The 18,215-nt window shown below is 44.4% G+C and overlaps 1 protein-coding gene across 1 annotated transcript in view; it reads right to left on the bottom strand.

Moving 5' to 3' along the window:
• CTSA (cathepsin A) overlaps window positions 1-18,215 on the bottom strand; it is a 69,059-nt gene that overhangs the window by 48,172 nt on the left and 2,672 nt on the right. The window contains exons 2-4 of the mRNA XM_086932571.1: window positions 7,802-7,965; window positions 3,242-3,353; window positions 72-122 (exon numbers count right to left, since the gene is read on the bottom strand). Of these exons, the coding sequence (XP_086788697.1) occupies window positions 72-122; window positions 3,242-3,353; window positions 7,802-7,965 (327 nt within the window). The remainder of the gene's footprint in view (window positions 1-71; window positions 123-3,241; window positions 3,354-7,801; window positions 7,966-18,215) is intronic.

Below are 18,215 nucleotides of genomic sequence, written 5' to 3' on the forward strand. Positions count from 1 at the left end.
AGGGAATGGTATACTGAGTGAAACACAAGGCACATTCAGTTGCCTCAAAGCAGATAAACGGACACTTTTACCTGATTCCATGATTCCGGGTTGTATTGCAGGGTAACACCATCCGGCTGGATCTAACGAGGAGGAAAGAACAAATGCATGTCTCAGTCAACAGAGCTGCACAGAGCAGGAGGAAACTTAAAAGAGTAATGTGCAAGGGCTGCTATGCAAAGCAGGAGACCCTCCAGTCTACTGTGGGTTATTTTGCAAGAGAGGGAATGAGACACAGGCAAAAAGAGGACATGAGACAAAGGGAGGAAAGCAAGAGAGCAGTGGAAGGGAACCACAAGAGGGAAGGAGAAGCAAAAGGGGGGTAGTGGGCCAAGAGATAGAATTGGGCTTGGAAGGAATAATGAGAGGAGGCAACAGAGAGGCAGGAAGAAGGGGGAGAGTAGAAGGTAGGAGAAGGCAGGAGGAAGAATGGGGCAAGAGAGACAGGGGGAAGGAGGAAGCGAGGAAATAGAAGGGCCAAGAAAGAGGGAAGGGTTCAAGGTGGGCAGCGATGAGAAAAGCAAAAATCTGGGGGAGAAAGAATGCGAAAGAGAAAGTGAGGAGGCAAGAGAAATGGGAAGGAGTGAAAGATATGGGAGGGGCAACAGCTGAGAAAGAGAGGGAATGGCAGATACAAGTTGGTTAGGGATAAAAGGAAAGAGAGAACAGGTTGTAAAAAGATGGTGACGGAGGGCAGAGGATGGGGACCGAACAAAAGAGAAGAGATGGGACGAGTGACAAATGAAATCAGAGGTGAGAGGAAGGCCAGATATGTAGGGGGTAGCGTGAGAGGTGCAACGTGGGCTGAGAGGCAAGCGCAAGGGCTTTTTCATGTATTGCTGGAACAATCGGTAGCTACAGTTCTGTAACCTCTTTTGGTTACTTTGTTTACCACTTGGGTTCCAATGCCATAATACTGCTCCACTCGAACTGGACAGCAACGCTACTCACTAACTGCTTGGAGCACCAAGGATGAGCAGCAAAGACCTACTTTAGGAGGTGGAGCGGATTAGATACTCCAATTCAAAAAGAATCAATAACACCAATACCCAGTTACTGCTTTACTTTATAAAAATCAAGGACTTCATTGGGGAATTTCTGACACCAATAGCCCTGTAAAGACTGCTATTCTATAGGGCTTGATTCATTTCAACAGGGGGAACTTGGAAGCGGTGAGGACTCTCCTTAACAGAAGCTATGCTCCTAATGTGGGTATTTAAAGGTGGGCAGGGGGTAGATGTGGGTGCTCTTGGTCAGACCATAGTCTTTGGAGATCTACTTGTCCAGTTCAAAACAATGTCCAGTCAAGAGTTAGTAACCCAACTACTTCCTTTTCTTTTATTGGTATGGATGAAAATAGTGGACCAACTCTCACTATGGAGTCCCAATGCTTCCTTTTTCAGGAGTGTCTGCATGTTGGAATCTACCTCTCCCAGTAAAGGTTTTCTGGTGGCGCATGTACCAACAAATCAGACAGAAACCATAGCAGTCACTGTGGCTCCAATCCACACTAGAAATGAGTCAGTTCATGTTCAGATTTCACCATGCCGTGCAGGTATGCAGGTCTTTCGTCTATTCCCAGTTCAAAATAACAGCAGATATGGCACTTTGTATGATTTCCAAGTCCTAGCGTGAAGGGGCAACTGAGACTATGAATGAAAAGGTTCCAGTACTGGCTCTGCTAAACTCTTCTACACTGGTATTCAGGCCCCTTCCTAAATAACATAACATAAAATGTTTATTTGTTAAGCGCACGTTCACCCAGAGGTCTCTTGGCACTGAATAACAGATGGTCATTGTTACCCAACTCAATGGCATTCAAATACCTAGAAAAAAACACTGATAAACCACGCAGTGCACTTATACCCGTCTGGTGGTCAAGGGGAAATTTCAGAGCCAACAAGGAATTCTGCAACATTCAGGAGGTTAGTGTGCCGTTCGACCAGGAGGAGCATCTTGCCCTTGTTGCTGCCTTTATTTTGTTGGCTTTTATGTCCAGTCAGACAATTTATGGTTTTGTCAAGGTTTTTTTGTGTGTTGGCCTCAAACCGAGGCTTGCCTAAATTCCCATTACCAAGGGACATGGGCACAACAGGGGCAATGGAAGACAGGTGATCTTCACTCTTGAAAGGAAATCTACAACAGGACAAAAGGTAGTTAGTTGTCTGGTAACTGCCTCATGGGAAACAAGGATATAAGCACCTTGTTGTCCCTGGAACAGAATCCACTTAAAACCACTGTCACTCAATTCCTAGTCAGGGTTGAGAGGGTGGAAACAAGGCACAGTTCAGAGTTCACTTCACACAAGGGCATTATTCCGACGTCAACAAAAGTCTCAAATGTTATGGAGTGCTCGAAGTGGGCTTACATGATGGTGGAGCGTGCTGTAAAAACCTGAAACTGTGTAGGGTACCCTTCTCTCATCTGTAACAATGTTGTTGTAAAGACGTTGTAACCCTAAAGGCTACGATACAAATCATGTCAGACTCGAGGTTCCAAAAGCAGATGGTCCATGATAAAAGGTCAGCATTTCGGTATGCCTAAAAAGCATTGATCACATTCTTCAGGACAGAAATGTACATAAAATGATAAGAATGTAGACAACTCAACTCGTCCTGGGTCAAGAAATGTAGGAAGCCTGGGTAGCCTAAAATGATGTATAAGGCCTTAAGTGTTACAACTTATAAACAACAGTATTATTATTGATCTGAAACTGGTACCCAGCTCTGCTATCCTATTTTTAAAGTTCGGTTAATGGGAACAAAACTCAGTTATATGGGTTCAAGAGGCAAGAAAAGAGAAAAAGAAGGAGAGAGCAAGAGAAGGTTAGAAAACAGAGAGGCAGAAAAAGCAAGACAGCAAAGAAAAGCAAATAGATACAGATAGGAGAAAGAAGAGACAAAAAGAACAGACAGTGGAGAAAGATCCGGAGGGTGACAAAAGGAGGGAGGTAACGCTGATGGGACACTCAGTGCAAAGAGAAAGGAGAGAAAAATGAGGAGTCACTTATGAGGTGAAAACCCGAGGAAAGGACAGATCTTTTAGAGGTTTCCCCTCAGATTCATTTTCTGTTGAAACTACAATGCAGCGTAGTCAACGTCATGAGAGTGTTAAACTAATGCACAGTGCAATAGTTTAGAGGCCAACAGAGTGCCAAGTGCTGCTATCACAGAACACAGTGCAGAGTTGTGTGTTTACTGACCAGGAAAGGGCCATGCTCACTCAGGAGTCCATCAAGCGAGCTGCAGCCAGGTCCTCCGTTAAGCCAAAGGACTACTGGGCATGTTTTGGGGTCAGTCTGAGACTCAATAAACCTGCAGACAAAGTAATACAACATACACATTAAAAACCCAGAATTATTAAAGTGGTCGAAGGTTTTCGAACATGCATCTCTGACCGGGCCAGGCTACGCTGCATACTGGATTGCGCCACACTCATAATAAAATTTCCACAAAGAGTCACACTCATTGCATGTATTTCAGGACATGGTCATTACTGCACCGCAGGATACAGCACAGCACCAATCAAGTTTTGTCCTAAGTAATAATGACGTAATAGCTTCACATCAGCAACTTTCAAGAACACAATAACCCTTCTCAGAACCCGGAAATCCAATAAATCGATACCTGAAACATACACCCACTATGACATACTGTCATCTTAAGGGAATAAACAAACCTCAAAGACAGAATTTATCCTCAACTTCCTTGTAGGTCTCCTGGTTACCTCACTGTTGTAGTAAAGAACAAACACATTTTCCTTCCTGAAATAGTCAATCACTGCAGTCCTAAAGCGGTAATGGTTGAAAAACAAGGATCCTGTTTTATCAAAACTTCTTCACCTTTCTCGCTCCCTTATTAATATTAACCCTTGTTAGGCAGTGATGGAAATTAAAAACTTACTTTGTTAACCCTCAAATTTCCCTGTTGGAGAGGTTCAGCTGCAATGCTAAGGGATGGCAGAAGCAGTGACTGTCAGCCTATGGTCTGACAGTGCACTTGACTATTTGGACAAACTGTCCCTCCCCCTCCAAAGAAACTGACCAGGACAAAAGCCTTACATTAGACACAGATTGCATGTAACTAATTTCCCTACATGTTGGCACTTTTTAACACATGTGCCCATATTTGTCAAAAACAGACCCAAATCTATTTCAGGAATACATGCATATATGACATGCCAGCAGCAGCATATCAACTGGACATGATATTATATAAATAAACACATATATATATATATATATACATATATATATACACACATATATACATACACACACTAATATATATATATATTATATATATATATATATATATATATATATATATATATATATACACATACACACACACAATTGCTTACGGTGGGTCTAGTGGAAACCAGATTAAGGGGAAAAACAAGAATGTGATACGGGTGGATAATTAAATGTACTTAGCACAGTGCTACACAAACAGTTTTTTCACATTACAAATATTTTCGATTTAAGTTAAACAAAGAGAAAGTGATTCGCCCACGAGTAAACAATTTATGGACTTGTTCAGAAGCAACAGTTTGAACTTGATTCTGCAGGTGCGAACGTTAGAACAGGCACTGACAAGGTCAACGGTTTTGACTGTTTTACAATGAAAAGATGTTCATACACTTGAGCAACACACAGAAGAGGTAACCGGGAAAGCGGTTTCCCTTGATGCCTGTCTGTGGAAGAAAGCAGGAGGGCTGCCATGTCTCCTGTCACTGTCATTGTGTCAGTGGAGCTTGTACAATGGTGTACATTTTGTCCTAGTGTTGTATGTTAGCAAAGCAGCAAGAAAACATTTTCACTATACAAATTCGAAAAGAAATGACTATTAGGTATATGGGAAGAGCGCAGGATGCAAGTGGAGTGCTGCACAAGGCACAAAGGAGGAGCTGTGAAAGGGGCAAGCTTCCACTGCACACGTAGAACTAGCACACTTAAAGAAATAGCAGTACATGCTGCTGCTCACTGACACTAAGTGCAAGTCTCCTCCAGGCAGCAGCGCAATCTTTACTCACACCGAATGCTTACAGAAGACGTAGAAGCCTACAGGAGAGCAGTGTATAAGACAGAAGCAGAGGGAAGCTTTCCTTGGACATACTCAACAGCTTAGCACAGGAAGCTGCATGGCACGCTCTCGCCACAGAAAAAAGACATTGAGCAGTGCAATTTTAGCAGAACTCCTACATTGGCCCACAATGAAGATTTCATCATTAGTGAAAAACTTGAAAGTTGTTTTTACTTGGCACACATTTTGGTTAAAACGCAATTTTAACAATTCAAACTTTTGGCAGCCATGGAATGGGAGGCATAAAAAAATATATATTTTATTGGCCCAGGTTCACTCAATTTTGACATGGAGTTGAGGGTGGGATTGTTTTATTTTCCATACATTTGGCCACTATTCCACATCTCAGAAGCTCTCGGACTAAAACAGAAACACCTGTATCAGACAGCAGTAAAATTTTTCATCGTCGTCTACCTCTCAGCGCTTCAGGGATGGTTTCTTGTTCTCTCTAAGCAACATTAGAGTGTAGCATGGCTATATTTTCATTCGCCGCCAATGTGAAATGTAGATAAAACGGTCAATAAAAGAGATCCATACGCGAGGAGGCTTCAGATGTTTTTATTTGCTTACACCTCAGCCCCTGCCTAGATCTCAACTGTTGTTACACTCCTGGTTCCCTAAGAGAGGCTGCAATGGAATTCTAGGGGCCCCAGAATTCCATGGACACGGGCCAATCCCAAGGGCTGTGGAGCAGGAGGTCACTCCTTGCTGATTGGCTGTTACGGTTAGCATGATGGGCTATCTATAAATGCATAGTCACAGGTCAATGTTGAAAAAAAACTGCAGTACGGTGCAGAGGTGGCTGTTAATAGAAGGTTAATCTCAAAGATCTAGCTTGTGACCCGCCATGGTTTGATACCAGGCAACCGAACAACAGTGATTATATTAAACACCCCGTGAATCGCAATGCAGTGACAATGTGGCCATCACATACAGGGGCACGTAAAATAGCTCATTATCCTGCAAACAGATCGAATGTTAGAACAGTAAGACGAAGAAGAAATCACACAACTCCACACTAGAAGAGTGAGAGCATAAATTATCACAAATCAGAGAGCTCAAAAGTAAATTTAGGGGTGTGCGAAATAAGTTATTTTTTTCCCCTCAGATTTTGGGTAATTCCATAAAATGTTTCCAAAATTATGCTTTTAGAGGAAGATGTCGTTTATTTGTACCTCGCATGACTTTTTCATTAGTGCGAGCAAAAAAAAAACAACAAACAAAATTTGCAAGTCTGAATGGACCAGAAAATGCATCTCAACAAACATTTCTGGCCAAACAAGCCTTCTACACACAAAGAAAACACATGATTGTGAAATGCACAATTTCGAGAAATGTTATATGTAACACAAAATTCATAAATTACTTGAATTTCACTGGCGTAATTATAATTTCACTCAGGTTGAGTAAGAATGAGCCTCTCTTTTCACAAACAAAGTAGTACGGTCAGTGAAAACTTAAGACGCCCTTAATACCACAACAAAGAAAAAAGCCATTACATAAGAGATGTAATCCGCGACATCCCTCATCAGGACCATGCCAACACTGAGGTCAAGTCAAGAGCAGAATAAGCAGATGTCTGTCAAGAGGGAGGATGATCTAGCCTGAAAAAACAGTCAACACACCACCATCAGGAGATCCATGAGTGGGGTAAAGGCATGTCTCATGGCCCAGAAGGTGGACACAGAGGATTTTTTTCCAGAATCGATCAGTGCTTACCAGGTTTTTTACTCACTCCATATGAACACCACAAATTTAGGGCATGAAGCATCCACCTCCAACACAGAGGAAACACAATATCTCCTAAAATCCGAATGACTCCAGAACATACACTTATTAGGAAAGTTGAATGTCCATCAAAACGAGGAAGAGCAAGTAAAAAAAGCAACAGAATTGGAGTACAGGTGGCGATCTAATGCACAGTGTGAGATCTGCAGCTCATATGTCTCGAACATATATTTTTTAAATAAGCGGACAAAGCAAGCCACCCACCACATCTGGCCCAGTGTAAATAATCGTATAGCGAGCAAGGGAGATGTTGGCTTTCAGTCCGCACTGATCAACACATCCTTAGTGAGGTGCATGACACCACTGCCAGTTTCCAGAACCTGCCTTCATCTCTGCTCTTCCTCAAACACACTCTGCTTCCAAGTAGGGTTGGTTACAGCCGAAATATGATTTTATACAACACCAACTACAGGATCAAATCCCATTAAAGGTAGCAGGTCACGCCAAAACAGTAAAACAAATGATACATATAAAAGATCCAAAAAGATTAAGCAGTGGTAGGAGTTGCCCATTGTAGCACCTCAACAGCCCGGGTGACACGTACTACACCAAGTGGAGAAAGAACATGGGTGCAAGCAAATGGGAGGGGCTGGACAGAGCAAGAAGGTTTTTCACACCTTTACTGATGAAATGCCTGAATTGTGTTTTATGAAGCACAAATCAAAAAAAAGTTGCTTTCCTCTTGGCACTAAAATCATAAATACCTAAATGCAACAATACTTGTTTTATCTATCATGGAATAACGAACTTCAGAGTTGTCAATGATGAGATTAGAACTTGTAGGGTAGAGCTGATGAAGTCATACTTTAAGGGCCTCCAATTCTCCACCCCAGATAGCCCTGAAAGAGAGCATGGGAGATAGCTTAGAGAAGGAGGTGCCCCACACTCACCAGTAGTGAAGGTGCTTGTTGCCAGATACAGTCAGGTAGCCAGAGTACTGTCGAAAGAAAGGCTGTTTCGGCAGTCCAGGAAGGTAAGTGATTTCATCTCCAGCTGGGGCAGAGAGCACCTGCAGCACTGCCAGCAGAACAACGGTGACCTGCAGAAAAAACATCTGGCAAGAGAACGAACAGGATGCATTACACAGGGACTAACAGGAGCCCAGCAGATCATCAAAAACAACTCAAATATATCTCATATCGAACTTCGCGTCAGAGTGACCCGTTAAAAGAATCCAGCATCAGTGCGCCCCGTTATCCAACCCAGCAACAGTGCGCCCCGTTATCCAACCCAGCAACAGTGCGCCCCGTTATCCAACCCAGCAACAGAGCGCCCCGTTATCCAACCCAGCAACAGTGCGCCCCGTTATCCAACCCAGCAACAGTGCGCCCCGTTATCCAACCCAGCAACAGTGCGCCCCGTTATCCAACCCAGCAACAGTGCGCCCCGTTATCCAACCCAGCAATAGTGCGCCCCGTTATCCAACCCAGCAACAGTGCGCCCCGTTATCCAACCCATGAACCAGTCCTAGGGTGCTTGCTTCCAGTCCGGGGAGGACCTGGCCTGGCAGTTCGGGCTGGACTGTTCCCATTGGGCGCAGGGTCAAGACTTATTTGCATATGGCTGGGTCCAAACTGGAATGGCATAGTGCGCAAAAAAACGATGGATTTAGGCCCAGATCTCTGTACTGTGGTGAATGCATGACATTGTCCATTTTTTGGAACTTACGTCCATTTTCCATGATGATCCCTTTTACAGACGCCTTTTGTCCATAATTTTGTAGCTTGCAGCGAGCTGTGCTGCGCCCCTACAGAAACCTTAGAGATCTGTAGAAGCCCCTGTTGGTGCCAGCTCACCCCCCTCTCTCGCACAAGAGCAGCCTCTCCCGACCTCACACCGACGATCAACCAGCCTATAATAATTTTGCCTGCTGATTGATTGTCTCATACCGAATTGCAATGGGGCAGTCTCAGCATGTTGTGGTACCCAGTCTGCACTGGCCTAGGGAAGGGCATTCGGTTTCTATCCAGGGCCTTTATCATTGAACCAGGGGCCAAACTCTGGGAAGGGGTAACTGCCCGTTACAATATCTTCTATAGACTTTAGAGTTCCTTGTGTGCCAACAAGTTTTAGGCAATAATAAAAATAAAAGTTAACTCTGGTGCTTAAATTAATGTCTCCATTAGCTAGTTTTGCCTAGTCCCAGTTCTGACTTATAAATTAGTGCAGTGGGATAATGTGCCTCCTGCAAAGCACAAGGTGTAACAAGCAGATCAAGTAATTGCTTTCTTATTTAGATAGCTCAAAGGGTTACTTAGTTGTTTTTCCCAAATCATTCATTATTTTAAGGTTGTGAAATATGGTTCCTTACCATATTAATGAATACTTATTTATTAGTAGTAGTAAAAACAACCCAACCACTAGATTTTGTTTTAAATTCAGAGTTTGTATTTCTCCAGACCGGGCACTCATCATATAATGCCTATCAGTAGCCAGTATGGATGACGTGACACCTACAATTTGTAGCCCTCGTTGTCCCAAGTAACATTTCCTATACATTCACTTACACACTCCTATAGGTCATTGCCTCTGTATAATATGTGCGTGATGTAACTGACTGCAACACCCTGTCCTATATTCTTGGGATGAGTAGCACTACAAAAGAAATTAAAAACGCATGAGAGGGTCTATGAAGAAATTAAGCAAACCATTGTAGGATGGTGTTGAAAGAATCCGTGGAGAAGTTTGTCTTTGAGGGGGGGTGCCAACAAGGATTGTCCTGCCAGATGCCACCAGCACTAAAGCTAGCCCTGTCAGGAGTATAGCTAGAGGTGGCTAGCAGATGATAGCTCGAGCCAGCCTGAAGCTCAACTCTGGCTCAGCGCAAGGTCCCATAGGAACCTCAAGCCAATACGAGCCAAGTTTTCACATGACTTCATGCATAAAGTGGAAAAACAAAGCATTAACACTTGAGGGAAAAAGGAGAGAGAAATGGATACCCATTTTGTGGCTAATCTGTACAAATTGATACGCAAAACAATGATAATGGCTTCTCCTTAACTAAACTGTATGGTCTTCGGCAAATATTTTACCAAGCCTCTTTTTTCTTCACATTCGCATATGAAGACACCTTCAAATACGTGAGTTCAGAATACCAGTCATAGAAAAAGCGAATGAATTCAGTTTAATAGACTATAATCAGGGGCACTTGAATTATCCAGCCATGGAGGGCTAGATTATTCATCAGGGTTCACTATATTATGCGGCAAAAAGGGTCAAATTATGCATCCTAATGTGGCACATTTTATGATAGTATTACTTCATTACTTTGCGATTTTACACTTATTAGCAATCGCTGGGCATAGGTTGCTCCTCATTTGCATCAGTTTAATATCCAAATATAGAAATAGGCAACAGACGGCCACCAGTCACCCTTTGCAAAGGGCCTTCCACTGCGCGGCAACACGCGTCCTGCGGTTTTAGTAACTTCTGAACTGTCTGAGCTCGAAACATTTTTGTTTAGATCTGCAGATTATGCAGCAAATGATGAATTATGTGGGAAATGCGGCAAAAATATATTTTAAAAATGCAGTTGCCACACAAGTGCATAATTCCAGCGACATGAACTATAATGTTGCTTTTCAAAACAATCTGGGCCACAAACCGGGTTCAAATGACAAGTGTCTTGCCTCTTAGCTCACTAATGGTACTGTCGCCAGAGTGGGGCAGAGGCAGAAGTGGTTCTAAGTTCATGTCTAAAAACTATCACTTTTAATAAACACCTCCCAGAGCAGTGCTATAATGTGATGCGTAAGCTTCCAAGTTGAAGAAATACTTATTTTTGAACTATGAAGAGACGGTCATATTTCATGTGATGTTTGTTGTATGATTTACATGGCAAACATTTCCAGGGCTCGATATCTGCACGGCTCACCCACCCCTAGGCACCAGACCGTGAAGCAAAAGCACTTCATGAGCAGACTGTGGGAAAAACTGGTACGAAGGCATAGCCAGTGAACGGTGGGATTTCACTAACTCCTTCACCTTTTCCAGTTAATGGACAACGAAGAGTACAAATAGAAACACCTAAAATAACATTGCGAGTGTGCACTAATCTCAAAATCTGCTTGTGCCTCACCGGAACCCTCCAGACAAATGCTCCTTACTGGAACCTTAAATGGATTTTTCCATCATTCTTTGAAAAATAGCCTTTTCTTAACGAGTGATTGTCTGTATAGGTCATTTCGGTAGCGCAAAGCTAGCCAAAAGGCAGCAGAGCGCTGTACAAGGTCCAAGTAAAAATGTTTAGGTCTGGAAAGCTGTGGTAAGTCATTGAGGGGCAGATTTCACGCAACACAGCGCAGTAAACAAAGCAGCTGTGTTGTGCTGCATGAAAGGAAAAGAGCAGAACAGCAACATATGTTCAAAGATACAGGAATTGAGAAAGAAAGCTCAGACATGCAAGTTACAAAGTGAACCTAATATTCCTTTTACGAACTTGGGGCCAGGAGTATTGCTGGTGGCAACCCCGCCTGATGTAATAATATGAACCCTGTTGGTAATCATGCATATGGTGGTCATTAATTTAATCCTGGCTGAAGTGGTCACTATTTCGATTTTCATAATACGAGTAGGTCAGGTCGTTTTTCATTGAAAATAAATAGCTCTCATTACAGAAGAGGTTGGAGACCCTGAATTTGGAGAAACCTCAACAAGTGAAGGTGGGGGGTGTAGGATTAATTCGTCCTCCTGGGGGTCTGATCGTACTAAGGGGGTATATCGCATAGGACAGGCAATATTTGAAGCCACCTTCTCTTGTTGTGATTCCGCCATACTGTCTTCTGGGGTCGGGCCTAGCTCTCCTCACTTTTTATAATTTCCTCCTTCAATAACTCCCAGGAATCAAACATGGATTGTCTAGATCGGCGCCCATGCGATTAAGCTTCTACTGTCTCTATTTTCTGAGGGTCAAAGGAGCCATGTTTTGGCCAGGTATTATCCCTATCATTTGACGTGTATTTGTCCCATAATGAAATAAATAAATAAATCTTTCTATGCTCCATCGCATAGCCCATTCCTACTCGTGCACTCAGGTTATATTGAGCTGTTATGTTTGTACTAGTTGATTCAATGCCCATTAGATTACCCATGTTAGACTAATGTTCTGATTTGTTACCTTTGTCTCAAATTGTAAAGCGCTCCGACATCCTTCGGGATCAAGTTTGCGCTATACAAAACGTTATAAATAAATAAATAAATCCTCACATCCTCTCTGTTAAGTCCCTAATTAACCTCTTCCTCTCTCAGTTCCCTCTTCTTTATCTGTTCCCTCCTCCCTTGCCATTTGTCTCTGCCTTTACCCCACATGCCTGCTCTCAGTTCCCACTACCTTGCCTTTTATATGCCTCCTCTAGCCACCCTCAGAATCTTTCTGTATCTATTTTTGGCCTTTCTTTGCCCAGTCTTTTTCTGAAATCCTTTCTTTTTATTTCTCAGCTGGCAGATCCTTGCTCTCTTTCCTCTTCTCTCAAGGTTCACTCTCACTGTTCCAAACTTCTATCTCTCCCTCTGTATACATTCCTCTCTCCTCCTTTCTCGCCATCATTTCCCTCGAGTTTTCACGCTCTCTCTAATAGTGCTACTGCCTGTGAACTCAAAGTCTACATTCAGCAACACAACGTTACTCCAGGCACTATTATTCATGGCACTGATGCAGAAAGAAAATTCCCCCTAAGTAGTCTGTCAAATTCTGCTTGGAGTGTATTTCTTTGCTAGTTGTTTCATCTTTCAATACGGCCAGTTGTGTGGGATTGTTTGCTCAATGCTCCAATGAATAGTATAAACTAAAGAACAAACATTTTAGCTTGTACTTCTGCAGGCTAATATATAATTGTGCAACATTCTCAGATGTGTCTTTAAAAATGGCAATTTGTCTCTAATTTTTGTGACTTCGTAGTGAATATTTGTCACTTTCCATAATATACCTTCTTGCTAGGTGATTACACTAATAGGTATATCCCATTGTCGAAACTAGTATCGGTGCTCACCATTATCGAACCTAGCATTATCGAACCTAGCATTATCAAACCTAGCATTACTGTACCTCATTATCGAACTTAGCATCTTTGTACCCATTTATCCAACCTAGCATTGGTGATCCTCATTAACACACAGGGTAAAAAAATACTATGGAGCAAACATGATAAACCAAGGGAATCGTTACAAAAACAATAGCTACTTAGAGGTAAACCACTGACACTTTCTAATTCACAGAGGGCATTAAAGATACACTACTATACATATATCAAATTTATAGATATGCAATAAACTCGTCTGGTGAACGAGTTCAAAGAATGCACAACCTTTTCGTGCTTGAGAGGGACAAAGTCATAAAGTAATTTAGCAAGCAACATGAAACTTGTAATGGTTTGCATCCACGATAATCCAAATCGACATATTCCTAAGAAGGTGCTTTACGTGTATAAACGACGCAGAGCAAAAGACAAATAAAAATAGTGCTCAACTTGTAAATTGTTTATGGCAAAGATGAAGTATTTTGCAATCTCAGTCGATATGAATCAGTGGGTGAATAGGAAAATTCACTACATAGTGAATGACTTATGACTAAAAAGGTTCTTTGTAATCCTAAAAACTATAGCCTGTCAATGTTTTGACCCCTTTACAACTGCCATTTTCTAGGGGTCTTCCTCTGGACTAGAAGTTGCAACATCCTAAGGAATACACAGCAAACATCAAGAGCATTTTGCTGTACTGCTGCCGATAACGAGAAGAGAACATATCATATGTCTTATTGACTTTAAGAGGTCAGCTCAACTTCTAGCTGTGTCTAACTCGAACAATGCTGGAAAAATCCATTCTGAACTACCAGGCGAGGCCCATTTCAGAAGGGAAAACACGCAAACCCTGACCAGTTTCTACCTACTTGGCCCTCATCAGTAGGGTTCAGAAAAGGGGGTGGTGATGAACAGAGTGTCTGAATTAAGCAGACCACTCTTAACCAGTCAAGAGATCAGGGCTGAATCCATCACCGTTATTTAGCTCACTGCATCACCCCAGTTCAGAACCTGGCTATATGCAAATTAGTCTGACCCAGTGCCTCATGGGAACAGGGCAGACCAAACTACCAAGCCAATTCTTCACCGGAAAGGAGACAAGCTTCCGGGGACCGGTTTCTGGCATTTCAGCCGTCGTCGGCCCGGCTTGCTTGAATCCTGGTGCTGCAGTGAGCAAGGGTCCCTTGCTCATTGCACCATCGGGATTCAAGCAGGCCGGGCCGAAGACGGCTGAAGTGCCAGAAACCGGTCCCCGGAAGCTTGTTTCCTTCCCAGTATAAGAATTGACTTGGTAGTTTGGTCTGCCCTGTTCCCATGATGCACTGGGCCAGGGTCAGACTAATTTGCATATAGCCAAGTTCTGAGCTGGGATGTTGCAGTGAGCTAAAAAAAGGCGATGGATCAAGCCCTGATCTTTGGACTGGATAAGAGTGGTCTGCTTAATTCAGACACTCTGTTCATCACCACCCCCTTTTCTGAATCGTTTTTGTCCACCATAAGCGTGGAAGGGTATACTCAGATGTGAGTCCCTTGCTCATTGCACCATCGGGATTCAAGCAGGCCGGGCCGAAGACGGCTGAAGTGCCAGAAACCTGTCTCCGGAAGCTTGTTTCCTTCCCAGTATAAGAATTGGCTTGGTAGTTTGGTCTGCCCTGTTCCCATGATGCACTGGGCCAGGGTCAGACTAATTTGCATATAGCCAAGTTCTGAGCTGGGATGGTGCAGTGAGCTAAAAAAAGGTGATGGATCAAGCCCTGATCTTTGGACTGGGTAAGAGTGGTCTGCTTAATTCAGACACTCTGTTCATCACCACCCCCTTTTCTGAATCGTTTTTGTCCACCATAAGCGTGGATGGGTATACTCAGATGTGAGTCCCTTGCTCATTGCACCATCGGGATTCAAGCAGGCCGCGCCGAAGACGGCTGAAGTGCCAGAAACCGGTCCCCGGAAGCTTGTTTCCTTCCCAGTATAAGAATTGGCTTGGTAGTTTGGTCTGCCCTGTTCCCACGATGCACTGGGCCATGGTCAGACTGATTTGCATATAGCCAAGTTCTGAGCTGGGATGGTGCAGTGAGCTAAAAAACGGTGATGGATCAAGCCCTGATGTTTTGGACTGGGTAAGAGTGGTCTGCTTAATTCAGACACTCTGTTCATTACCACCCACTTTTCCGAAACCTCATCAGTAGGGTGCAGCTGGAGTTCAATAGCACAGTTAGCATGGATCCCACCTGTCGCACTAAGGGCATCAGCTGCAACAAACATGGTGATGGATGAAATGATGCCAATAGCGAGCGCCAGCCATGGCTGGCACTAGGCATGAGCAGTTGCCCAGGGTCTCCCACTCAGCCTACCAGCATGGGGCCCGCACAACTGCAATACACCACCAGTTCTCATGTACCCCCTGCCAATCCAATTGAAAGAAAGGTGTCTCTTCGCAATTGGGCTTATGGGAGGGCCCCTTGGGCCTCTCAGAGATTGTATGGGTAGACCTAGGGTGGGGGACCCTTACTCTTGTCCCAGTTGCAAGGAGACACATTTTGCAGATTTTCCCCGCAATTAGGCCATTCAGAAACACTGCAGGACGCCCTTTGTCCAGCACTTTAGCGGCCCCTCAGTTTTAACTTTCAGCCCCCAAGCAATTCTCACACCTTCGGACAATATCAGTTGTAAAAGATGTGCTTGTAGGTGGCTGAGAGGAGGAACTGTGGCCCAGCTAGAAGCCTCCACAAAGCAGTTTCCGGAGCCTTGAAGGTGTCACTTTGAAAATTAGAGGGGCCTCGCACATTTCCCTTCACCCGGGGCCCCAGAAATCCTAGAACCGGCCCTGGCACCAGCGATTAGACGTGTCCATTAGAAAGCAATCCTTCCATCAATTTTTGAGTGTTCATTATTAAACCTAGCATCACTGTAGCCCATAATTGAATCTAACACTGGTGCTCCCTATTAGCCAACCTAGCATCTGTGCGCACAATTATCCAAACCAGCATCGGTGTGGCCATTCTCGGACCTAGCATCGGTGCAACAAGGGCTTTAAGTGGGCTGGGTCCTGCCAGGTCTCAGCACAGAAATTAATTTAAAAGGGGGAACTTGAACGGGTTCTTTTCCAGCTCGATTTTTAGCCCCATAATTTAGGCAGCAGAAAAACACATACTGCAGCAGGAGGAACAAATAAACAGAACCTTTCCCTGAGCAAACGGCAGTCAGTTATCTGGCTCACTGTGCACTACCCGCTCCTACACCAAAGAGAATTAACAGCAGGAGGGAGAAGCTTTCTTTTCTGTTCGTGTTGAAGATGAGGGTTTTCGTTACCAAGGACTGAGCTCTCCTAAGAGATTCACCACATGGGTCTTTGCATAGCACAAATTACCAGGCGGCCCTGCCTTCTTCTGCTGCATCAGCACCGCTCTGGGGGCACTAATCGTTTCACACTGTGAAAGTAAATGGTGAGCCATGGAGCCTGCTGGAATCCAACTGATAGTATGTCTTTTTAGGTCGAGCCTAGAGCACCACATGCGTTGCTTGCTTGCTCGACTTTTAGTAAGGGGATTCTCAGAGTGCTACCAGAGGCATTTCCTGGCCTCATGCTTGCATGCGCAGCCGTCATGTGGGTTTCTGTCAAGGCTCATTAAGACTTGCGTGCCTCTGCTGGCCTCCCGCCCCACCGCCTCTCTATACTGCACTACTCGTGTGCTTTTTTTTCTTTCAGCGCGGGTGTGTATTTGCCCCTCAAAGCAAATACTCGTCTACTAAGAGCAGCAGGCAACAACGACTACCGATTAGAAATTACTTTCACCCATTGCCTGAGCTGTGAAATCCTGCTACCGGTCTTTTAAACGTCCAGTTTTTTTCCTTAAAGCGTACAAACTGTGCTGTAAATGCCCCCTCCCTTTCAAAAGGGCCCCTGGTCCATCGTTTTAATCTCCCCCTCGGGATGATCTTCCCCCAGTAACCTTTTATGACAGTGCAGTATAATTGACCTATGTATCCACCGTCGTACAAAAATTGTCCATTCAGAAATATTTTTAATTTGTGTTTTCTTCCTCCAAACTTGGGCCCCTTTTCTCTAATTTATCATGCCTTCCCGGCTCTCTCAGTCTCCATTTTCTCTGGTGCAGATGTCCTCTCCCTTCACTTTCACCTATTTCCACAGCGATCTCCCTCATCACTTTGGCGGGCTTTCATTCAGTCCTATGCTCAGCGTCTTTTGTCTGAAGTGCTATTTCATGGAGCCCCATTTGCTCTTTATTTGAAGACATAGTTTGCTTTTATTTCATGTCACCCTTCTGCTTGCTCTCTTACTTTCACATGCAAAGTATTTCCATCAGTGCCAGAGACTGGTATGGTAATGTGTGCTATGTGAAACAATACTTTTGCTTTCAGCCAATGTTATTTTTAAATTGCGGACGACCTGCAACCCCCCCCCCCCGCTAGTCCATCCAAAAACGTTCTATGAAAACCTTAATAGTTACAAAATGGGCACTAACAGTAAACAAGCATTGGCATTGCCAATAGGTCTTGCTTTTCGGACCTTATAAGTTTTTAGTTATGCAGCACAATATCCTTGGTGTAACAACAACTGTTGCATTGCTAAACACTTATAAGGTCTCAAAGGGGAGACCTATTGGCTATGCCAATACTTATTTTTAGGTTTTGCCTAGCCAATGCGTACGAAGTACGCATGCGCTAGGAAAAACCTAATGAGTATAGTCTCGGGGCTTGGAATCCGCCCCAGTCTTCCATTGGCTAGCTCCATAAATGGAGGCTAGCCATTGGAAGACACATTTGTCCGTCAATGCAGGACCAGATTCGGGGGCGTTCCTGAGAATTTTTGGCTTTTGGCGACGTCAGCCGAAAGCCTGTTCTCGGGAACGCCCCCGAATCTGGTCCGGCATTGGAAACACCGGAAGAAGATGTCCGGCCCGCCGCCTGGTTGTGGGCGGGGCCGGGAGGACGTGGTTTCCGCTTCCCCCTTCCTTGGGGAAGCCATTGCCTGCCTTGCCGGTCTCTCGTGTTGTGAGGGAGACCGGAGATGCTGCCCGCAGCGAGAAGCCGGCCCGAAGGAAGCAGCCGTGTGCCTCCAGCCAGGGCCGCGCTGGGATTGGCCCAGCCGGCCGAGCCTCCGCCACGTCATCCGGAGGAGGAGTGGAGAGCAGGAAGCAGCCTGCATCTGTCCCGAGCGAAGGAGGAGCCCCGGGGAAAGAGCAAGTCCAGCCGCGGCCCCGGAGAGTCCCGAGGAGCGGGAGCTCTCCTTCTCCAGCAGCCGCCAGACCAGGTGAGTGGGGCTAACGTG

Source organism: Lissotriton vulgaris, chromosome 7 (genome assembly GCF_964263255.1).
Source record: "Lissotriton vulgaris chromosome 7, aLisVul1.2, whole genome shotgun sequence".
Taxonomy (NCBI): Eukaryota; Metazoa; Chordata; class Amphibia; order Caudata; family Salamandridae; genus Lissotriton; species Lissotriton vulgaris.